Consider the following 25,716-nt stretch of genomic DNA (forward strand, 5'->3'; position numbering starts at 1 on the left):
TAGCATGGTGACTGGCCCATAGCAGGTGCTTAATAAATGCTTGTTGAATTGAGTTGGGTCTTTAGTCTTTGGTAAATTGTCCAAAGGTGGTTTTTTTGTTTGTTTTTTTAGCTAGGGCAAGGACATATGAAATAGTTTCCATTAATATTTTCTTAGGGTGCTTGTGTGAATGTTCCTTGCTGTCCTCAATTGTACTAGTCATGAGGAAGAGATTTCATTTGAGAGTCTTGTGTTAGCTGTGTTGGATAACATCAAACTGTTACTATGAAATATTATATTTTCCCCCATGTCTTTTGGCCCTTGTGCCTGCCAAATCTGCTTTTCCAGATACTTATCCTCATTTCTTAGTTTAGCAAAGAAAAATATAGCGTTCTTTTTTCTAGTCATGTTCTATTATCAACATTTCTATGTTCCATTACAAAAATGGAGTAGTGGGATGGTTTCTATGTAAAAAGGACATCTTTGAAACATGAAGATAATTAATTTCTATAATTTCTCTTGCCTCTAAACTTAAGCCTCATTTATTCTCTTCTAAGGTCTTGGAGGCATATGTATATACACATAGATAAACATGCATATTTATGTGTACATATATGTATACATATACACACATACAGAAAAGGGTTTGCAACCTCAAAGATTTTGAAAGTCAGTGGAGTAGAAGGGATCAATTTGTAATAAGCAGTGCATAGCTTTCCCACATTGTACTACAAATATGGCTAGTCAGCCAAATTATGAGAGAGAGAGAAAGACAGTGATGAGAGACAGAGAAAAGGGGTAGAGAGAGAGGGAGAAAATGTCAAAATGCCATAATATGTTTCAGTTTGAAAAACTTACCGTTTTTATCTCTCTTTTAATTTTTTAAATAACTTGGAATTTCTCACACCTACTAATTCATCTTATTAGAAAGTATCTTTGTATAATTTAGATTTTATTCTTAAATACAGTAAAACAACATTAAGTATAGTGAAACCTCCAGACTCCATTATTTTAGAATTTTTGAAGTGACTTTAATACTGTCTCAACTGAAGGTTACTTATTGTATTAGCAGAAGAAAGTGTTTCCTCAGCAAATTAAGTATAACCACTCCACTGCATTCTAGGGGTTTAACTTTGAGAATGAATTGCTGTCAAACATGTTAGAGTAAATAATTTGCAATTCAACAATTAATATTGTAATTCCTAGTAAGTATCCAGTCATTAAAACAAACACAGTTGAAGGACAAATTTTGTTATCGTCTATTGTTTTTTAAGTATTTCAAAGTGACAGAACTTAATTCCTTAAAAATTTTTAATAAACATACTTTTAATTAATTTACATCCTAACCACTAGCTAGTCCAGATTAGTGCTGTAATTTGGTACTTAAAACAGAGATGGATAGGAAAAGAAAAACAATAGTAAATGGGCAATGTGAAAAAAAAGTGTTCTGCATCAGGTAAATGACAGTATAACAATTAGAAATGTAAAACCATTGGAAAACACCAACTGTTCCTATATTTAAAAAAAATATAAAAAGCCTCTTCAGAATGGGAGAGAGAGGCTTGAAAACATAAACATTGCTTTTAATTGTATTAAATCCAGCTCTCCCAAAACAATGATTTTCAGTCTTCTTGGCTTTGTAACACCCTGTCATTGGTATCATAACATCTCTGAACTTGTCTTCAAAGTACTAAATGTGAAGTGAATAAAAATTAATTTTATTTGGGGAAATGTTTGAGAAATTTGCAGTACCCTGTGTGAAATAATTGGAAGACACTCTGTGGTACTATTTGTAATCACATTATCCCAATGAAATATTTTTATTTATGCATGCTGCTGACTTTCTATATTATTGTATGAGATAGTATCTGCTGAGACAAATCATAGCTATATGTCTGGAGTAAGAGTTGCAGTAAGATATTTTTTAAATATACCATTTGAATTTGAGACATTGCAAATGACAGTGAATTTGAGTTATATTTGTTTGGTTTCTTTTTTATTCTGTTTATTTTTTACTCTTTATATCCTTCTATTGTTTTAATTAGTCTGAGGCTAGAGTTTTGTTGTTAGGACTATGAGTCAAGGGCAAGAGCAACATCTATTAGGTTTTAAAGCAGGTAAATTATTTTATAAAGCCATATTAAAAATAACATCACTGCACCTTGTCATTTTTATATATTGGATTCACTTCCAATTGTAGTGTTAGTATCTTCTTGCCAACTTCCTACTAAAAACCTGTAATTCTGACAGTTTCACTATATTGAGACTCCAAAAATCTGGCATAATGATTATCGCTAGCTTCAAGTTGTACATCGTTTTGCCTGAAAGATGTAATGAAAGAAAAATTCTTTTGTGATGCTCGATAAAATACTTCATGATATTCCTTGTCTGGAATTTCTCCATTGACTGAAGTTTCTAGAGAGAGTCTTCATAGGTGTGTCCAAGCTCTCTCTAAAAAAACCAAAAATGATCTTTTGATTGGGAAAAATCATGAAGGGTAAAAACTAGGAATTTTACGGAGAAAGGCACTATATAAATACAAAATACAATTACGATATATTGTACTTGGTTCATTAGTAACTTAATTTGTACTCTGGGCAAATTCTTATTACTGTTTTTGTATGGTGTCCTTGTTAGATTCGCATGAATTAATGTATGTAAAGCTCTCTCAGTGTCAGTTGCCAGTATAGTTGTTGCCATTCCCATATCTTGTCAGGGTCAAACTTTAATGAAATCAGATTAAACCATGGGGAAATAAAAGATTTTTATACTAAAAATAATTTTATGAGTGCCTTACTATATTGCATAGAAATTTTACTAACCAGAATGCAAATACATGCTAAATTGATATCACATGTGTACCTGCTAGTCTGAATAGGTAGAAGTTTTTGACTTTTCTGTCCTATCTATAACCCTCAGGCAGCAGCCTTGCCCGTATTGTGGCAAGGTGATGATTTTACTTGTAGGTGGCTCTTTAAGTACAGTGCCAAGTTGCATTTCCTGACTGATAGGTACATGCTTGGGAGTCTCAATAGATCTGGGATTTTTTTCTTCCAGAACATTTCCTAACATAGTTAGAACTCCTGAGGAAAGTTAAAGGTATTTCATTATCAGCATTAGTTAGTTTTCTGTCCCCTAATCTGATTTAATGATGTATAGTGCTTTGGAGAGTCTGAAGCTAATTAGAACACCATAGTTTGTCTGTTCCCTCTCCTGTTCCCCAAGTCTTCCCCCCTCCCCCCAATTTTTTTCTTTCTTTTTGCATCATAACCTTAAGCATATTCGGGGAGAATGTGAATGTTAGGCTCTTTTGATATATATATATATATATACATACATATATATATATATATGTATATATATATATGATGAAGTAAAAATGCATTTGCGAATATGCATTAAGGTATTTGAGTGTGCATTTTTGATTTAGCTGTTACATGGATAGCTGTTTAAAAAATTCAGTTGAATTCAGACTTTGCCACCTTCACAAGAGAAACTACTAGAATGAAACTACTAGATGATAATATTAGTGTGAGAATTACTGACTCATATCTTGATCTCTTGTTTAAAATATCTTAATTGAGAGTAGGCTATCACTGGTAGATAGGATATCTTAAGAATATATGTTGTCATAGAAGCTTCACCATGTGAAAAAATGCTACCTTTCAAGTAACATAAATATTTGTAATTTCAAATCAGTTCTTCTTTAGTATTTTTTATTATTCTTTTGTTGCCTTTCATCCTATAGGGTACAGCTGCCCTTGAACTTCGTAGTTTTTGATCATTCATGTGCAGCCGTCAAATTGTCTGTAACATTTTAAAACTGAGACTCCATGGTGTTTGTGAAATAATTTCACATAAATGTTTGGACTTTGGTTTCTTTAGAATGTGATGCTGGTTGCTGTATGAAGAAAAGCATAATTATAATTCACAGACTTTTTGCCTGAAGCCTATAGGACAGATGCATCTGATTAACTTTGGTGAAACTGGCCTGTTATTGTAATGTAGATGTTTTCAGGGTTGGGAGGCTATTTTAAAAGGCGTGCATGATTTTTTTTTTAAAGAGACAGTGAACAGTTTTGCAATAGATATTCTACCTCAGACTGCTTCATTTTTGCAAAATTTTATTTTCTAGTGGGACTTCTCCATTAGCCTGTCTGAATGCAATGCTTCACACCAACACTCGTGTAGGGGATGGGACATTCTTCAAAATCCCTGGGAAATCAGGACTTTATGCTCTTAAAGTAAGTTGGATTCTTCTGCAAATTATATCCATTAATTTATGAATACATTTTACTAATTCATAAGAAAATAGAATAGAAACAAAATTAGGCTCATGGAGAGGAGTGTGGTGAATAGGCATTGACCCTAAAATCTAATCGTTTTCATATGTCTTGGAATGCAATAATTGATAATGAAATAAGTTGATACTTTATTTTTCAGGAAAAGACTATCTCTGTTCTTGGTTCTGAATATGGCAAAAAGAAAATGAATTGTTTCTTGAATGAAATGTTTTTATTTTTTCAGAGTTCTAGTTGGGAAGTTCTTGGATTGTAAGCCCCTTCATGATGAAGTGTTGTTTGGGGAAAATATTATGGTTTTTTTTTTTATTTTAAAATAGGATGAACCAGAGGAAAAATAGTAATTAAATCTACAGACTTTATAATAAGAGTGTAGTAATTGAAAAGGAACAAAAGATACCTGAAACTTAATTATTTCAACACCACTGATTTTCTTTGTCATTAAAAATCGACATTAACTAGAATTCTTTTGGCAAAGTCTTATTGCTTTTTTTTTTTTTGCTTTAATAGCCTATATTTTGAAAGAGTAAAATCAATGTGACCTTTATTACTTATAATTTTAAAAGGCAAAATTTTTCCCTAAACATTGATGGATGTTGATGTAATTTATTACCTTATCTTAACAAGATTTTTATTTTATTTAAAAAAGCTCATTATGCTAAAAGATACTTCCATATATTTTCTCTAAGATGCTACATACCAGGCTCTAGCCATTACATTGGAATTTTTAAAAATTACAGAGTTTTTTTTTTCTTAAAAGCATTTACTTACTTGTTTCTCCCTTCTAGCGAGCAACCTGGGCTTATATTAGCTCACTGTTAGAATAGAGGAGCTTATATTATAAATAGGTAACCTTTTAATTTTTCAGAAGTCATTATCGTTTGTTTCATTTTATTTCTATTTTTCCTGTAAGTAATGACTATTACAGATGAAGGTAATTACTATTGAAATTCAAAATAATATCATACAATGATTTATTGTATTTTTAAAATATTATGAATATTTTGAGTTACTAATTTGTATTTTTTTTTCCATTTCTTTCCCTTACGCTATAGAAGGAAGAATCTTCATGCCCGGCTGATGGAACATTGGATTTAGGTTGTGAATCAGAATTAGATGGCACTGAAATGGCTGAAGCAAACAATAGTAATGGAGAAGAAAATGGAGGTAGGTGTGAAGACTTTTAGGATATGTGATCATATGTATTCTACTTGCATGCAGTTATGATTGTTTTTGAATATGTTTCAAAATTTTATAGATTTAGTAAAGGAAATATTTTTTCTGTGTCCTTGCATTCTAAATATGTGCTCAGTTGCATGTTCATGCAGAGGATTGGGCACTAAAAGGAGCAGTCTGGAGGATAGACAGTGGTGTGTGTGTGTGTGTGTGTGGTGTTTATTCTTCTGGGAAATTATATGTTTTCCTGCAGTGTTCTCAAGATATAAATTCTTCTTATGAGATGATGATAAGGGATATGGGGTTTCTAGTGGATCATTTCTGGATGAAAACTAAAAAGACCCATGTTCTGCCTTTGAATCTACTGATTTTCTAAGTGACCCTGGGCAAGTTCCATAACCTGAAATGAAAAATTAATGGTTATTTTTTGAGACACATTATGTTCTTGGTTGTCTTACTTAATAAAGTATTAAGCTCTTTCATTTTCTGTGTTGAACCATTTTTTTTTAAATCAGTGACTGTGAAGAATAACTAAAGTACTTTTGCTTAGAATTCTAAGATAAAGTTATAACATTGAAGACTTTTGTGTTGTAATTTTTATATGTATAATACATGGAGTAGAGTAAGTGCTTAATAAATACTTGTTGACTGCCTGCTGGTATTTTGTACAGTTGCCCTACATGTGCTACCTTACTCTGTACACTCAGTCTCCTTTTCCATTAGTAGGCTCAAAAGGATGGTTTGGGAAGGAAACAGTATTAGCGTAGTCGCCGTGACTATTAATTAAATTTAAACTCCTCTGTTGAGCATTAGACTGAAGACATTATATTTTATTAAATATAACAAAAGACTCTTTGTAGTCCTTAAACTAAATGGGTGCTCTCATTGCTGGTGTGCTTTTTGATAGTCTTTATGAGAGTTGTGGTAGTGGTTGACAAGTAGTCCTCTCTTCAGCTAACCCTATAGAAGTTTTCCAAGTTCTTTCATTACAAGATTGAAGACATGCTTTATATGTGGAATTTGTCCTATTATCTCACCTGTGATCAGGATTGGCTGTCAGATACCATCTGAAGACTGATACTATTATAGTTATAGTTTGGACCAGGATAGACTGCTGTCAAATAGAATTAGGGAGACAGCAGTGGCAGATATATACGTAGCAGTCAATGATTTCTTGGGTGGTCTAATTGTAGTGACAGGAAATAGATTTTTACGCTGAATGATTAAATATAAAAATATTTTTTGAGGGACCACTCTACTTGAAACTTCTGTCAGAGTCAGCTATGCTATTGTGACAAGGACACTGTATTTGAAATCAGAGGATATGGATTCCATTTCCAGCTCTGCTATTTGCTACCTTTGTAATCTAAAATTACTTTGCCTTTCTTGGACTCAGTTTCCTAATGTGTACATTGAAGAGGTCAGTTTAAATGATCTCTAAGGTTGTTTTGAATCCTGCTTCCTGTGTACCCTTTGCCAAAAGTCGGGTCTCTTAATTTCATGTGAAATAAAAGATATACTCATATATACCCAGATAAAATGACTATAAACTAGTTTTCCCAAGAATTTTCTTCCCCATTGAATTTCTTTGGGGGAGAATAGAAAGCAAGGCGTAATAGTACTATCCAGAACAGTAGTTTGTTTACTGAAACACTTCTAAACTGTTCCCTTTTTACTTCTGGCAGCAAACCACATTGCTCCTTTCTGGACAGTGCGCTTCCTGTCTGCTTAAGCAAATCTTCCTTTGTGTACTGCCTATTTCTTGAAGCCTTAGGAGGCATTTGCAAACAAAGGCAGTTGCAGGAAATTAAAGAGACAAGGTCATGATTGGTCCACAAACCTCCATTTCTATAGGCAAGATAATTGAGTTTTAGGATGAAAGAACAGAATTATTATAGCAGAAGGGAGCCCTGGCCTTTTCCAAATCAAGGATCAACATTTCTTTACAGAGTGGCACTAACGAACCTGACCTGGTAAGCCTCCTGTAACAGTGCATTTTTTCAGCAGAAAATTTCTGCATTTTAATTTTCTGTGTTTTTCTTGGATAGAATGCATGGAATTAGAATCAGGAAGATGTGAATTTGAATCCTGTCTGTGACATGCATAAATGGCCACAAAGTCACTTAAAGTCTTTGAGCTTCAGTTTTCTTATCTGGAAAATGGGAATAATAATACTTGTAATAATATCTAAATCCTGGGAGGTAACTCCTAGGATTTTTCTGGGGTATAAATGAAATGAATGAATAAATGAAAGAATGAATGGATGGATGAATGAATGAAAAAGTCTACAGTAAGTGCTGACTATGTGCCAGGTATTTTGCCTAAGTTATAGGGATACAGTATACAAAAGAGAAAGACAGTCCTTGCCATAAAGCAGCTTACATTCTAATAATGTAACCTACTTAGCCAGCTTTGCTCTTTAAGACTTCTCCATCAGGAACCTCATCATTCATCACGTCAGTACCCTCAGTACCCTCTGTCTCTAAGAGTTGAGGGTATAGTGAAGAACTTCTCTCAAAGTATCCGTTAAGGAGGGTGTCCAGGCCAGTCAATTCTTCATTTCCTTTGGATTTATTTGTCATGCCCTTGTGCTCTCTTCCTTCTCTGTCTTTTAGCTTCCTTTTGTGTATTATGTTCCCACATTAGATCATAAGCATGTGGAGGGCTGGGACTGTCTTTTTCTTTCTTATTTGTATCTCTAGTATTTAGCATAATGTTTGGTACATAGTAAGTACTTAATAAATGTTAATTCGCTCAGCAATAATGGCAAACAATACATATAAAAGAAATAATTTACATAAATCTGCAAATTTTAAAACATAACCACTTTTTAAGAATGAATTCCATAAGGGTAAGGACTGTGTCTTATTTAATTTTTGTATCTCACTGTCTAGCATTATGGGAAGCTAGGTGGCATAGTGGATAGAGCACTGGGTTTTGAATCAGGAAGATTCATTTTCATGAGTTCAAATTTGGTCTCAGACACTCACTAGCTGGGTGACCCTGGGCAAATCACTTAACCCTCTTTACCTCAGTTACTCATCTGTAAAATGAGTTGGAGAAAGAAATGGCAAACCATTCCAGAATCTTTGCCCAAAAAGACCCCAAAATGCAGTCAGAAAGAGTTGGACATGACTGAAGTGAGCAAACAACATCTTAGCATTACACTTGCTTTGAATGTAGTTGGTGCTTAATAATTATTTCCTGGTGTGATTTCATAGGTTGAACTAAGTAATAATTTCAACTACACATAACTAACTAAAGGAATGGGGAAATGATTGTTCCAAAGTAAATAAACATACTAATATACTTTGGAAAGAACAAAGGAGCAGTATGAAAAAAGTTATATGAATTACTTTTCAAATAGTACCACATAAATGTGAACTAATATTATTATGTGATGAAAGGGTGGGGAGAGCTGATAGGAAATCAGCTGATAAGAAATCTATATACATAGATACACATATCTATATATCTATCTTATCTATCTGTCCATTTATATAGAATATATACTCAGGTGGTCACAAGATTTGTTGACATTTGCTTCACTATCAAGGGAACAAGGAGACAGGAATTTTAGAGAAAAGGAAGTAGTTCTCAAGTCTGCAAATAGCGACAAGACCAGCAGTGAGCTTTTACTCTTAATTGTCTGGAGCAAAGTTATAAGAACTATACTTCAATTCTGTATTTAGTCTACTTTGGTCCAGTTTTTAGGGCAACTGAGTTTTTGTTTTTTATATTGGGCAGTATTTTAGGGAGGCATTTTCTCAGAGATCTGTTGAAAGAAGTAATTAATTTCCTGTTTGAGGGAACAGTGGGAATACTATCAGTCCTAATGTTTACAAGGTATAGAATAGTGTTCATTCATTTTTAATCCTCTTTGTATGTTATACTATATACATTTTGCTTAACAATTCTTTATTCAACTCTTTGGCTTCTCTACTTCTCATGTTAATAAGAATCAGACTCACCAACTAAAGAAAGTAAACTGTTCAAATTTTACAAGTTAAGCTCTAGAGATCAAAGAGTGATTTAGGTGAATCACTTGATATATCTATGTTGACAACCCATGACCACTTATGTCAATGTAAGTGTAGATCTATGTCACCCAAAGAAAATGTTTTGAATTTTATGAGCTATTTTGGTCAGAGATTCATGTGTGTGTGAGAGTTGTTTACTGAATATAAGCACATCTCAGGACTTGCACATTTGCTGTTTTAAGTAGACTACCTACTGTTAAGGTACTTGCATGACACACTTATGCCAATTTTGTTTGATATGTGACCATGTACGAGTAGCATTTTTTTACACTGTTTACCAAATTTGCTATTGACAGGGAAACAAAGAAGTTCTTGTTTTTTTGGATCTCATTATGCTTCACATTAGAAATCAACATTGACTATGCCCTTTATTTTTAAAATGGGGATTCTCGAAGCAATTATGGAGAAACTGGAGAAAGTACAATTTTCATCCAGCATAGATCAAACAGTGGTCTGCTTGTTATTAAGCCTAATAACTTTCAGGGATGAAGCAGCATTGTAGTGGGGGCTTGAATATTCTAAAGCATTCTTTATTAAAAAGAAGGTTGAAAAAACTGATAAAGAACATATATCTGATCCTTCAGTCTATAGGATTCTTAGTAAAAATAATGATTTAATCACTCAAAGAATTTAAGATTTTAAAAATTACCCTTTGTGACCAACTTTTATAATAGGCCCCTGATTTTATACTTTTTGGCAAATTTGTTGTTAACTTAATGAAACTTTATTCATTTGGTTATTTGTTTTCCTTGGCCCAGAGGCTAATCTTTTCCTTTTTAGAAATGGAAAAATGCTGTCAGATGGCCTGAAGTATATGGATAAAGATCTCTGTTGAGATATCAATTACATATGGTTAAGCAGCTTCTCAGGGTGCACTGTTGCCTAGAGAAAACTGAAGGTAGCTTTTTGGTTCTGGGGCCATCTGGCAGTAGTCAGATTGACATTTCATCAGCAACAATTCACACACTAGTAGAAGAAGGAAAAGTGAAAATCTTCATTGGTGCAAAAGAAAGTGAGGAGAGCATCTCTAGACTTTTGTTAGAGATCTATGCTACTGTGATCCCTTTGGATTATATTTCCTTATGCTATGAAATAGACTTTTTCTTGCTAGATTTTCTATGATTTTCCAAGAGCACTTTCCCTACTCTTTAATGGGAGTGTTTACAAACTTTAGAAAATGTTCTACCTATGAATGAGAGAGAGAGACAAACAGACAGACAGACAGAGACACAGAAGGAAGAGTGTGTATGAATCTATGAGAAGGTCTCATGCAGCAGCTGGAGCAGGAACTGACAGCCCAGTCAGAGCTCAGACAGCTCCACACACTAAACCTCTCACAGATGGAAAGACAGACACTGGGGGGGGGTGGGGGGGGAAGGGGGGGGGAGGGGTATACATGTTGATAGGCTGGTTGGTGGGTCTGCCTGCCTCAAGTCTTTTTCTACTTCAATCCATCCTTCACTTAGCCACTAAGGTGATTTTCCTAAAGTGCAGGTCCCATCATGCCATCCTTCCCCTCATCCCCCACTCAATAATTGCCTGCAGGAGCAAATATAAAATATTCTGACAGTCCAATCAAAGTCCTTCCCAACCTAGTCCCCTCTGACCTTTCCTGTCTTCTTATACCTTCCTTCCCAACACATATTCTTTGATTTAGTGATCCTGGCCTCTAGCTGTTCCACAAACAAGATACTTTATTTCTTGGCTCTAGGCATTTTCTTTTGCTGTCCTCCATGCCTGGAATACTCTCCCTCCTCTGCTCTGATTACTTACCTCCCCGACTTCCTTTATGTCCCAGCTAAAATGATACCTTTGTAGGGAAGCCTTCTCTAATCCCTCCTTAATTGCAGAAGAAAAAAAATTTCCTTCTTTTAATTACTTCCCATTTATTCTCCATATAGTTTGCTTTGTATATATTTATTTGCGTGTTGTCTTTCCCATTAGATTTTAAGTCCATTGAGGGCAGGGACTATATTCTGCCTCTTTTTATATCCCCAGTTCTTAGTATAGTGCCTGACATATGGTTGGTGCTTAATACATGCTTATTGAATTGAATTGAGTGAGGAAGGAGAAGTATTACAGGCTAAGAGAGGAAGAATAAGGAAAGGATGTGTAGGTCAAGGAGCAGTGGTTGTCACCCAACATGGTGTTATCAGTTCTTATTCTCATATACTTTTCTAGAGTAGGACAATTTTTGTATGTTACAGAGTTTTTGCTTTCTTTTCAATAGTATTAACCCAATATTAGTATCTGCCTTGTGCAGGAGAATTAGAAAAATTCCTTGAATCTACATATTGTGCTACTATACTTACAGATGGAAGAAAACATAGGAAAGTTATCACTCTTTTCAAACAGAAAGAATTATCAAGAAATGAAAGACTTCTTTCTACATATATCTGTTCCCATCCACCCCTCTTTTATATTGAAACCTGCAAGTTCCATAAAATACTATGTGTTGTCTCACTATGTATTCTCTTTTATAAAGGGCATGTGGACGTCTGTTCACTCTCTAACCTTGGCCAATTCACTCCACCTTGCCCTGTCAGGTCTAGGTTCCCAGAGGATTGCCACCATTTGGTTCCACTCAGACTTTCTTAGGATCTTAGGGGCTTCTGGCCTGACCCTGACACAGGCCTGTCCTTTGGTAAGTTAAGTTCAATATCAGAACAAAATGAGTTGGTCATTCTACAATTAATAAAAGACTTACTTAGCCATAGCAGATGGCTAAGAAACAACAAAGATAGGCATTGAGAGACTCTCGAGTTAGTTCAGCCTGAGCAAAGCTCCCATCACTATTCATTAGCTAAGCATGTGAAGGTACCTAGAGCTCCCTGGGAGTGCTTTGTTCTCTGGCGATGAGGAAGTGACATCAACAGTCTGAGCCCTTAGTCCCTTGAGCCAAACCAGAGGAATGTCTCAGTACCTTTTAAGGAAAATGTAGCCTAATTTGCATGGGAGAGGGGTTTGGATATTGTTTCTACTACTCTGCATTCCTTGATGGTAAGCTCTAGAAATCTTCAAGCAGATCTTCCACCACTTAAATGACTTTAGTATCGATCTACCCTAACCTACCATCATTCATGAAGCCTGATGTAAGCAGCACTAAAGGAAGAAGAGAAAAATTAAAATGGAAACATAGCAAAAGCAAAACAGTAAAGCAAACAGTTCCTTTATGAAGTCACGTAATCTGGGAAAGTCCTAGAAAGGACTGAGTCCCAGGGCTAAAAGATCAGGTCTATGTGGTAGATGATGTCAGATATTTCCAGTTGAATGTCTTCCCTTCACTCCCCGACCCACCCCCAGAAAAGGATCTTGAGTCTTTATTGAGGACATCAAAGCCATTCAATGTGAGCTTGCTCTTTTCATTTCAGATGCTGTAATATCATTTCTTAATCTTTCCTACTTCTTCCTAGTCTTTGACAAAGATTTGTACCATCTCCTTGCCAAAGCCAATCCCTTTACATGTATACTTAATCCCACCCCTTCCAACTCTCCAGAAGTTTGAATCCTGAACATTCTCTTTTTGCTTCTGAATTTTCAATCCCTCCTTATATTTTCTTCCTTCTCTACTTCCTTCAGACATTCCCAGATAGTTCTTTATCCTTAAAAAAACCTATCACTACACTCTATCTCCTTAAACTGTTGCCCAGTATCTCACCCGCATTTCTCAGCCATACTCCTTGAAAAAGTTATCTGTACCTGCTGCTACTCCAGTAGCTTCTTTCTGTCACTAGGATAAAATATAGATGACTCTGTTTAGCTTTGTAGGCTTCTTACAACCATGCTCCAACCTATCTTTCCAGCCCCATTAGGTATTATTGTACCTTTCTCACTCTGGGATTCAACCAAAGTTGCCTTCTTTCTGTTCCTTACATACTATATTTCATATCCCATCCTAATGCCATTATACTAACGTGTGTCCCAAATGAACCTCCTGCTCCCCATCCCACCCTCAGCCACACCTCTGCCTAATAGAATCCCTCTTTCTTTAAAATGTCACTTACACACTGAGGTAAGTGGTGACTTGCTTACTTTATATTTGTGCTATACATACATATGTACATAAATATGTCCACATACAGATATATTTACATGTATATCTGTGTGTGTATGATACATATGCATATATATTTATATAGGTACTTGTCTCTCTTGTTAGAATTTAAGTTCCTTGAGAGTAAGTATTGTTTCATTTTCTGTACTTGTATCCACAGCACCTGACACATAGTAGATAGTGAATAATACTTGTTTATTGATACATTGTTGGATGTGTATTGTTCTGTGTCTTACTCAGTGCTGTTAATTTTTTTTTTCAATTTGCTATTTTCCACTCTGACTTTTCCATTGGCTGAGTCTGAGACCTGCTGCTTGATTTGTTTTTAGCATCAGAAGAGGGAAGACTATTTTTTTTTTTTTTTGCTGATTATATGATAGCTCTCCTTCTGACTTAAATGTCTTCCTTTATAGACTGAGGATAGACAAGGCCTGCCTCTTTCAAAGTCCCTTTCAACTCTGTAATTCTCTAACCTTTTCAAGTGAATTGAAGTTGAGTGGTATATTTCTTATTTTATCAATGGGAATTACTAATGTTTTCCATGTTGTTTTCTTTCAGTTTTATTGATAATACCTGGATATTCAGATAATTGTTTTTGTTGGGCATATCCCTCTATTCATAGTTGTCTAAATGGAGATTGATATCTCTATAATTATATTTATAGCACGATTGTGCTTAATTTTATTTATTTGTCGGCAATGCATTTCCCTTTTGAATACAACAGGGAACTTAATTGAAACTGTATCATTCGGTGCCTTTACTGGGGAAGATTTAAGGGAGGGAGAGCTTTGTGAAGTAATACCCAAAAGCAGAGATGTCAAACATATCAGCAATCCACAAAAATCCTGAATACAGCTGGAATCAGATTAAAATGTAATTGAGAAATGTTTAACAAAACAAATATATAACACACCATAGATAATGTTAATTTGTGGTTTTATGAGTCAGTATGCCTGTAGGGATCTCTTTCTATTGGAGTTTGATACTGCTGCCCTAAAACTTATTTTTCTTAATTCATCTCAGCAAACCAAGTGCCTGCTTAGGGCAAGTCTCTATGCTAGGGGCTGGGGATTCAAAGACAAAAAATAAATCTCTTAAGGAGATTAAATTTTGCGGGAGGGGAAAGAATATATAAGAAGGTAATTGCAAAATATAAATGAAGACATAATAAAGTAATTTCATGTGGGACATAGTGTTAATAGGGGAATTAGGGAAGGCCTGAGTGGCAACTAAGCTGCACTTGGAAGGAAGCTAGGTAATTTATATGATGGAGATACAGAAGGAATATGTTCCAGATATTAGGGACCAGCTTTGTAAAGGAATATGTAGGGTATAGAATGTGGGTATAGGCTTGCAGAGCAGTTTGGAGAATGTATGAGGAGGAATAATAGGTAATTAAATCCATTCAGTCTTGGCCATGACACTTCTCACCATTGGCTCTTTTCTAACCTCTGGAACCACACAGATTTCAACACATATTTCCAAAAGTGACACTTGGCCCTTGTCTTTTAATCAGGTAAGGGAAGATTGGGATTTTTCCAGATAGACCTTTGCTAATTAAGCAAAGTGAGCAAAGCATCAAATTTAAGAGTTTATAGAGAGTAGAAATCTTTTCCAAGGTGATAATTTTCTCACTTCACATTAGTAGGTATGTCTTAAAGGGACCAATTGTAGCACTCTTCTTCTGGTTGGAGGAGCTATGTTTGAGCATGACCTTTCCTTGGTTAGTTCTAGTTATACCTTGCAAAGTTGAAAAGGGACCTTCCATTCATGCCATAGAAGCCATGTATTCCAAACCAGAACAGAAAAAAAAAATCATCCCTACAATTGCACATTGTGCAAATGATCATCTTGTCTTTGCTAGAAAACAACTTATAATCGAGAATCTAACACATTTTGAAGCAATCCTTTTTGTTTCAGATACTTCTGAATGTTAAGACCTTCCACCCACATAAAGCATAAATCTCTGGCTCTTTATAATTCCCACCCATTTGTTTTAGTTTTGTTTTTGGGGCCAAGAAAAATAAGTCTAATTTACCTTCCAGGGAGAAGCCCTTAAACTACTTGAAGACGAAGTAAATTAGCTGGCTGAGGAGGGATAGAGTAAAAAGAGAACAAGAGAATGATAAACAGTGAGGAAAAGTAAGATGGAGATAAATGCACAACTAGTAAATATAACTTTGAATATGAATGGGAGGAACTCACCCATAAAATGGAAAGAGAAAGCAGAATGGATTAAAAACCAGAATCTAACAATATGCTATTTATGAGAAACACATTTAAAAATTGAGAGCTACACATACAATTAAAAAAGGACTAGAGTAGAATTTATTATGCTTCATCTGATATAAAAAAAGGGGTGTAGCAGTTGTGATCTGAGACAAAGATTATGATAACAGGTACCATAAACAATGAAGTAATACCAATGCTAAACCAATATGCACCAAGACTTACAGTATCCGGATTTTGTAAAGGAAAAGCTAAATGAATTACAGATGGAAATGGATAGTAAAATCATAAAAATGAGAGACTTCAACCTTCCCGTCTCAGAAATAGATAAATCTAATTTAAAAAAGAATGAGAAGATGAATAGAATCTTAGATAAGCTAAGTAAGTTAGATATCTGGAGAGAATTAAATGGGAATAGAAAGGATTATACTTTTTCTCAGCAGTACATGGTACTCTTGCAAAAATTGATCATATATTAGGGCATAAAAAATTTACAGTTAAATGCAGAAAAGCAGAAATATTAAATATACCCTTTTCAGATCATGATGTACTAAAATTATATTTAATAAGAGACCATGGAAATGTAGATTAAAAATTAATTGGAGACTAAATAACCTAATCTTACAGAAAGAGTGGGTTAAAGATCTAGTCATAGAAACAATAAATAATTTTGTTAATGAGAATGTCAGTAATGAGACAACATACCCAAACCTGTGATATGAAGGAAAAATAGTAATGAGAGGAAAACATACACACACACACACACACACACACACACACACACACACACACTTTACATCAATAAAAAAGAGAAACAGCAGACCAATACTGCAGTCAAAAAAAAAAAACTAGAAAAAGAACATTAAAAATCCCCAATTAAACACCGACTTGGAAATACTAAAAATTAAAAGTGAAATTTATAAAATTGAGTGTAAAAAATTATTGAACTAACAAACAAAACTTGGAGTTGGTTTTATGAAAAAACCAATAAAAAAGATAAACCATTGGTTAATGTGACTTTTTTTTTTTAAAAAGAGAGAACATCAGATCATTAGTATTAAAAATATGAAGGGTGACTATCACTAATGAAGATGAAATCAAAGCAATTATTAGGAGTTATTTTGCCCAGTTTTATACCAAAAAATTTAACAGTTTAAGTGAAATGGAAAAATACTTATAAAAATAAATTTCCTAGATTAACAGAAGAGGAAATAAAATATCTAAATAAATCTATTTTAGAAAAAAGAAATTGAGCAGGCCATAAATGAGCTTCCTAAGAAAAAAGCATCAGAATCAGATGGATTTAAAAGTGAATTCTACCAAATATTTAAAGGTCACCTAATTCCAGTATTAAATAAATTATTTGGAATAATAGGTTAAAAAAAGGAGTCTTACCAAATGCCTTTTATGAAAACAAATGGTACTGATAACTAAACCAGGAAGAGCAGAAACAGAGAAAGAAAATTATAGACCAATTTCATTAATGAATATGGATGTAAAAATCCCAAATAAAACACTAGCTAGGAGACTACAACAATTGTCACAAAGATTACACATTATAACTAAGTGGAATTTATATAAGAAATGGAGGGATGGTTTAATGTGAGGAAAATTATTAACATAATTGCTTATATCAGTAACAAAAGTACATGTCCATATATTCAGAAAAAGCTTTTGACAAAATACAACATTCATTTCTATTAGAGTACTTGAAAGCATAGGTACAAATGGATTTTTCCTTAAAATGAAAAGAAGCTGTACCTAAAACCATCACTGAGAATTATTCATAATGGGGATAAGCTAGAGGCCTTCCTAGTAAGCTCAAGAGTGAAACAAGGATGCCCATTATCACCAATATTATTGAGTATTTTAGAAATGCTAGCAATAGTAGTAATAGAAGAAAAAGAAATCGAAGGAATCAGAATGGGCAAAGAGGTACTAAAAGTATCTCTTTTTGCAGATGATATGATGATGTACTTGGAGATTCCTAGAGAGTCAACTAAAAAGCTAATCAAAACAATAATTTAATCAGTATCATGATATAAAATAAACTCATGTAAATCATTAGCATTTGTGTATATCACCAAGAAAACCCTACAAGAAGATATAGAGATACCTCATTTAAAATAACTGTAGAAGACATAAAATACCTGGGAGTCTGTCAACCAAGACAAATCCACAAATTACATGAATACAATTATACAAGTATAAATACACATTTCACACAATTAAAGTCAGATCTAAACAAATGGAAAAATATCAATTGCTCATGGATAGGCAGAGCTAATTAATAAAAATGACAGTTTTACCTAAATTAATTTATTCAACACCATCCCAATTAAATTACAATTTTATTGAGCTAGAAAAAATAGTAAGAACAGAAGATCAAGAATATCAAAGGTATTAATGAAAAAATGTAAAGGAGGTTTTAGCACTACCATATTTTAAGCTATATTATAAAGCAGTAATTGTCAAAACTATCTGGTACTGGCTAAGAAAAAGAAAGGTGGATGAGTGGAACAGAGTATATACAGTACCCGGTAACAAATGATTATGGTAACCTTGTGTTTGACAAATGTAAAGATTTAAGCTTATGGGATAAGAATTCACTCTTTGGTAAAAATTGTTTGGAAAACTAGAATGATATTATATAATTATGAGCCTGATAACCATTGTCATTATTTATAGTTTTCTTGGCCCAGTATACCAACTTTACTCACTTCATTGGCCAGCCTTTTGTAGCTCACATATATCTCTTCTACTCTGAGCAATTTTCTATAATTTCATCCTAACATTGTATAGTATAGACAACAGTCATTTTATTTCTCTTAAGTTGCATACATCATCACTCAGCGTTATTATTTTGTTTGGAGAACAGAAAGGCAGAAAAGCTTTGGTTCAATTCTTGCCTCTGACACATACCAGTATATGACAATGGGGAAGTTGCTATTTTCTCAGTGTCCCAGATGGTTCTCTAAAACTACATTATGGATGAGTTGTTAATTTTTGTCAGTGGTGCTTTTGGTAGTTTTCTACACAGACAAGATTACAGGTCTGGAACAAAACAAATATCATCATCATCACTAGCGTTTATATAGCATCTACTATTTCCCAAACACTGTGCCAGGAGTTTTACTAATATCCCCTTTGATTCTTAACCCTGGGAGGGAGGTGCTGTTATTACCTATTTGACAGTTGAGTGGACTGAGGCAAACAAAGATTAAGTAATGTGCCCAGGGTCATACCATTAATAGTTTTCTGGGGTGAGATTTAAACTTAAGTACTCTTGACTTTTGGCCTCCTGCTGTATCCACTACACTACATTTCAGAACACCTGACGTACCCACATTGAAGTGTGAGTACTATACATAAAAAAATGTTCCAGATATAATGAGTTTTGGATTATCTGATGTTTGGAGTCATCTGCCTTTCTGCTAGTCTTCATTAGTGAAGTTAATTGAGGCCTAATTGTGTTTTGTGGTGACACCTTGTTAAAATGCTGTTTCATAATATTATCATCTATTCTGATATCTGTATTTAAGATTATTTTTAAAAAGTTATTATCATGACAGTAGTGACTATGACTGTATTGTACGAATGTCAGAATCACATCCTGGGAAAGGCTCTGATATAATGACTTGTGTACTGGTTAGCAGCCTAAATAATGAAAAAGAGTACTATATTTGTACAAGAGATCAAATCCTGCCTCTGATATTCATTGCATCTAGTATTGTCTTTTGCCTCTCTTTGTATCTCCAGGGGTTTGGGCAGTTGCTGGTCTATAGTAAGTGCTTAATAGATACTTATTTATTAATTGATTGTGACTCTGGGGCAAGTTACCTTATCTCTTTGGTCTCAGTTTCTTCATTTGTAAAAAGAGAGAGTTAAATAGTTAAATAGTCTTTAAGATCCTTTACAGCTATGAACCAGTGATGTTGTGTTTAGAATTATCTGTAAAAGTCAGTGAATAAACAAACATTTATTAACCTCCTATTTTTTGCCAGATACTGTGCTTTTAGCACTGTGGATACAAAGAAAAGCCCAAAAGAAAGGAAACAGAAAGAAAAGGGCTACTGGGAGAATATTAGTTTAAAATTCAAAGCTGGAGGGCAGGGTGTCATAAAACCAAGTGATAGAGGAAAGGTAGGGACTCACCTGAGCTCTCCCAAATTCTCCTCCAAATAACATTAAAACAAGTCCTCAAAACTAATTCTGGAGTAGCAAAACCAACAAAAGATGGGGTGAAACAATTTTTCCCCTTAGAAGGTTGGCAAGAAAGGTCTGTCTCGCTTGGATGAGACTGGAATGCAGTCCGGTGCAGGTTGTACCTCAGCAGTCTAGCAGCAGGCCTTGTTGGGGGGTGGTAGTTGTGGTGGTGGTCACTGAATTGGTAGTTGCTCTGGCTTCTGGAGCTCTCAACCTCCAAATTGCAAGGGGGTTGAAAAACTGGTCAGAAGGTGATTCTGCAAATGTTTTGCTGGCACTGGGTGCAGGACTCTGTTGCATTGCCCCTGTGAGGTTCTGGGTCATAGTCCGAGGGTAATGAAGAGGAATATCAGGAAAAGAGATCCTGCTCAAAGTGCCAGGGCAGAAAAGAATGCTTGTAGTCTCTCACAGATCATTTCACAGGCCAGGATAGCATTGACTACACTTCTTAGATCATAACACCTTGGAATAACTGAAACTTACAGACCCCCAGAGCAGGCTCTGAACATAGCATCACACAAAACCCGAAGCTTGGGATAGTGCCCCCTCCCCCCTAGGAGCAGAAACTAACTTTAACATGAAGTTAAAGTCAAGTAAAAGGATGGGAAAATGAGCAGAAATCTGAAAAAAAAAAAAGAACCTGACCATAGTTACTATGGTGACAGGGAAGATCAAAACACAAACTCAGAAGAAGACAGATGACAGAAACTACATACAAAGCCTCAAGGAAACATGTGAATTGGTTTCAGGCCCTGGAAGAACTCAAAAAGGATTTTAAAAATCAAATAAGAAAGATAGAGAAAAAAATGGAGAAAGGAAATGAAAGTGATGCAAGAAAGAGTTAACAACTTGGTAAAGGAGGCACAAAAAAAATACTGACAAAAAGAACACCTTAGAAAACGAGAGGCCAAATGGTAAAAGAACCACAAAAATCCACTGAAGAGAAGAATTCCTTATAAGGCAGATATTGACAAATGGACAAAGAGGCACAAAAATTCACTGAAGCAAAAAACCCTTTAAAAATTAGGATTCCCCAAATGGAAAAGGAGGTATAAAAGCTCACTTAAGAAAATAATTCCTTAAAAATTAGAATTTGGCAAGTAGAAGCTAATGATTTTAAGAGACATCAAGAAACAATAAAAATGAAAAAATAGAAGAAAATGTGAAATATCTCACTGGAAAAACAACTGACTTGGAAAACAGATCAAAGAGAGAGAATCATAGGACTACCCGAAGCAGCTTTTTAAAAAAAATTTTTTTGAGGGGGGAAGCCAGGGCAATTGGGGTTAAGTGATTGCCCAAGGTCACACAGCTAGTAAGTGTGTTAAGTGTCTGAGGCTGGATTTGAACTCAGGTCCTCCTGACTCCAGGGCTGGTGCTGTACTCACTGCACCACCTAACTGCCCCTGAAGCAGCTTTTGATGATGGGAAGTATGTTGGATTAAATCAGTATTAAATTAGGAGAGACTTGGGTGCAAATCCTGCCTCTGACACTTTTTATCTGTGTGACCATAGGCAGGTTACTTCATGTATCTCAGTTTCCTCATCTGTAAAATGGGAATCACAGTAATAATTGCACTTCAGTGTTTGTAAAATGCTATGCACATGATTTGTCATTTGATCTCACATAGTTATTGTAAGAAACAACTGAGATAATGTATGTAAAGTTCTTTGCAAGCATTAAAATATAAATGTATTTTTTATGATTCATCACTCCTTTTCTACCCCATTCTTATCTCTAATAACTTTTTATAAACTTGTCTTGCAAATTTTTATTATCATAGACAATTTCCACAGGTCTCTAGGATGTGATGGATGGAATAGTAGAGTGCCCTACCTTCTTATCTTTACCAAAACTTGCAACCCAAATGACTCTAGCTAGGACTGATAACCGTTGCTTGGTTCTTTGGACACTAATGTGAGTTTCTATGAGGAGGTCTCTTTTACTGTCCTTGCCTGCACAGATGATTTTGGGTGATAATGTGTAGGGGTTTCAGTGAGCATTAAAGGTCCTGGTACTGTGCTATTCTTATTCCCTTGGGCTCACACACAATTCATTTACTATATCAACCACTATTATGTTTAAGTTGAGATTTAAAAAAAAATAAACTTTTTATTTCAATGAAGCAAAGCCACTGAAATTGGACTTTTCCTCTTAAAATAGTTAAATTAGGGATTGATATCCGCAGTTAGTGGCATGTTGTCCTCTTTCCCTTTGTGAAGCACAGGAAACTTTGTGGTTTGGGTGCCATATGTTCCCTAATTAATCTTGGGATGTGAGGCTTTTTTGACTTAGGAAAAATATGACTACTTAACCATTTTTTAAAAAAATAATTTTATTTTATAACATGGTTCTTTGCCACAACCCATACTTTGCCTTGAGGAATTTCCTTATTTTCTGTCTCCCTTTCTTCTAACTAAAATAATTTAAAATAAATAACATGGAAATTTAATTTTTATTTTTAAAAAGAAGAGTTTTTCTTTTTTAATTTCGAAGTCTAATTTGAAGGATGTCAAATGTATCTGTAAAAATGTATCTGTAAAAATGTGAGTTGAGAGTGAGATGAGGAAGGATATATTTGAAAAGACTTAAAATATGGACTTTGTTCCTATAAGAAGTGTATGTTAAAATCCCTTAATAATGTGAAAACCTGTTTCAAAGATGGAGACTTTAATACACGTTGTGTGAGACTACCCGCCAGCAATTAAAAAAATCAGGGGTCTCTCAAATTTAGAAACAGAAAAACTTCTTTATTAAGATCCCCTAGGAAAGGTGGTCTCCAAACCAATAGACAATAGGTAGGGACAGAACTTAGCTTTATACTCTAACATAAACAGCCTTCCCCCACCCCCTCCACCACTGGCTTTTTACCCTCATTGGTGGAGTCCAGGCTCACAACTTCGTGGAAATCTACTACCCCAGGTATAATTTAGCCAATGCCAAACTGTTAAAAACATTTTTTTGCCTTATTTGGCGAGGACACTGTTCAGGTGATTTTAGTAATTTGAAACTTAGGCCTAGCTGTCAATCAGGACCCCTGAGTCGTGCTGAAAGGTCCCCACCCTCATTCATTCCACTCAACTCACAGAAAGACTGAGATCGAGATTCCATGAGAGGGCTTCACCATCCCACTCAGTAGTAATACCTTTTCTCTCAACTGTTAAGAAATAAAACATCAAAATAAAGATGAAAGCACAACACTAAGACTTTCTCTGCCAAATTAAATTGTTGGGCAGAATTTGAGTGTGAGTTTATCAGCAAAGAGCTAGATGGTCCAGTGGATAGAGCACTGGGCTGAGAATCAGATCTGGCTTCAGACACTTAACCCTGGGCAAGTCACTTAACCTTTGCCTAGGAGACAGGTAGGTGGCTCAGTGGATAGAGTGCTTGGCCTGGAGTTAGGAAGACCTGAGTTCAAATTTGGTCTCAAGACACTTACTAGTTGTGTGCCCGGACATGTCACTTAACCTCTGTTTAACCCTAATCCACTGGAGAAGAAAATGGCAGACTATTTCAGTGTCTTTTCCAAGAAAACCCCGTGGATAGCATGTTCGATGGGGATCACAGATAGGGTTACATTAACCCTGTAGCATAGTGTTATTGTAATGAAAGCACTTTGTGAAGTCTAAAGTTTTATTATATGTGGGCTATTTATTATTGTTACCGTAATCTTGATCATCTCATTTCTGTCACTTTATGAACCACAACCGTATTAGAGGCAAAGAAGGGCTCTTAATCCTTTTTTGTATCATGGATGTTTTTGGCATTAGTGAAGCATATGAGCCCCTTCTCAGAATAATGTTTTTAGGTAAATAAATTTAAAGATGTAAGATTACAAAGGAAATCCTTATGTTGGAAGCTAAGTGGTTCAGTGGATAGAGTTCCGGGTCTGGAGTCAGAAACACTTACTTGATTTCAAACCTGGCCTTAGATACTTCTAGCTGTATGATGTTGAGCAAGTCTGCCTTAGTTTCTTCATCTGTTGCACGTACTTTACGAGGTTGCTGTGAAGATAAACTGAGATAATGTTTATAAACGGCACTTTTGAATCTTAAAGAGCTATATAAATATTAGCCAATTTTATTATTGAAATATTATTCATATTTTTTGATGTTATTATTGAAATATCATTATTAAAATATATATTTTAAAATTTCATAGACTGCTGATAAAAAACCCTATGAATGTTCTAGGTTGTATTCTGACAATTTAATTGCAGTCTTGGAAAAGATAGGAAGATACATTTCAGATGGACTGTCCTTATTTCCTGTTAAAAGTTGTTTTCACATATCAAACCACTGACAGCTTATAAGCAACTTTTTTTTACCTTGAATAGTAGAAAGAGTATCAGATTTTGAAATCAGGAGATCTGGATGTGACTTCTTGTGCATGCAGATACTTTCTAGGCTTGTGGTCAGAACTAAGTTACTTTATTTGAATGTCTCCATTTGGGGGCTAGGGGTGGAGGAGAGGCAGGCCTCTCCTAGTGGAAACTCTCTCCACTGGTGCAGATCTGCCATTTACCTGTAATTTATATTCCTAGCAACCTGGGACACCAAGGGAGTAGTGATTGATTGCTTATGCTCATGCAGCAGGTTTCAGAGGTATGACTTGAAACAAAGTATTCTTAACTCTAAGGCTGACTCTTTGAAGAAAGAACACTGACTTCAGAATCCAAGGACTTACATTCAGATCCTGTCTCTGCCACTTAACTGTGTGACAGAATCTTCCTGGGCTTCCTTTTTCCTATTTGTAAGAAGAAGAGATTGGACTATGTGGCCTCTAAGTCTCTTCCAGCTCTAAATCTATAATCTTTCATCGATTTTACCAGACTTTTCTCTAGCTATAAAACTGGATCTCTATCTCTAATAGGTAAGGTTATGTGTATGCAGCTTTTATATGCACATGTGTATTTATGCGTGTACACACATATCTATTTCCTTACCTACCTTATAGGGTTATTGTCATGAAAGCACTTTGTCTAAAGTCTAAAGTTCTATTTACATATGAACTACTTGTTATCATCATCATTATCTTGATCATCTCATTCCTATCATAATTTTAGATGAGGTTCTGATAGAAGGAGCCCTGGTGCCTTGTGCTAAGTATTCTGTAGGTGCAAAGTTCTTATAGCCTACAAGGTATTCTCTCCATTGTTTCCTTGAATGATCTATAATGATCACTATGTCCCAGCCCTCTGGTTCCATAAAGACCACCTTTCTTTAGTTTCTGGTGGCCAAGACCAAATCCTAAATTACCATGATAAATCTCTCTATTTCTACTAACAAATCTGCATGATTCAGCCATTTGTTGGATGGCTTTTTGTTGACTTACTGGTGGCTGATTTTATATGAATGTCACTCATCTTACTTATTTCATAGACTCCACCCAGAGAAGCCACTTTCAGTCACCTTTTGCAAATCCAATGGTGCATCTCTGTTGCCAGTTTTTAAAATTGCTTGATGCCTGCCTAGTCTTAAAGTATTTCTGTAGGTTTTTGACTTGTTATATGCCCTAAAAATGTCTAACAATCCTATTCCTCTTTTTTGTAAGGAAAGTTTGAATCTCTCTATAGCTGCTTCGGTGTTTTGTTAATATTATATGTGGGTTTTTGTTAGGGTACTTTCCAAATCTTTCATTGTTCATTTTACAGTTCCAAAAATGTACACTAAGATTGTTTTTTTTTTTGTGGAAGTGCCAGTTTCTCTAACATGAATATGTTCTTTCCAT

At 34.9% G+C, this 25,716-nt stretch overlaps 1 protein-coding gene across 1 annotated transcript in view; it reads left to right on the forward strand.

Moving 5' to 3' along the window:
- ASXL3 (ASXL transcriptional regulator 3) overlaps positions 1-25,716 on the forward strand; it is a 229,573-nt gene that overhangs the window by 66,686 nt on the left and 137,171 nt on the right. Inside the window, exons 2-3 of the mRNA XM_036740756.1 lie at positions 4,115-4,223; positions 5,336-5,447. Of these exons, the coding sequence (XP_036596651.1) occupies positions 4,115-4,223; positions 5,336-5,447 (221 nt within the window). The remainder of the gene's footprint in view (positions 1-4,114; positions 4,224-5,335; positions 5,448-25,716) is intronic.

Source organism: Trichosurus vulpecula, chromosome 1 (assembly GCF_011100635.1).
Source record: "Trichosurus vulpecula isolate mTriVul1 chromosome 1, mTriVul1.pri, whole genome shotgun sequence".
Taxonomy (NCBI): Eukaryota; Metazoa; Chordata; class Mammalia; order Diprotodontia; family Phalangeridae; genus Trichosurus; species Trichosurus vulpecula.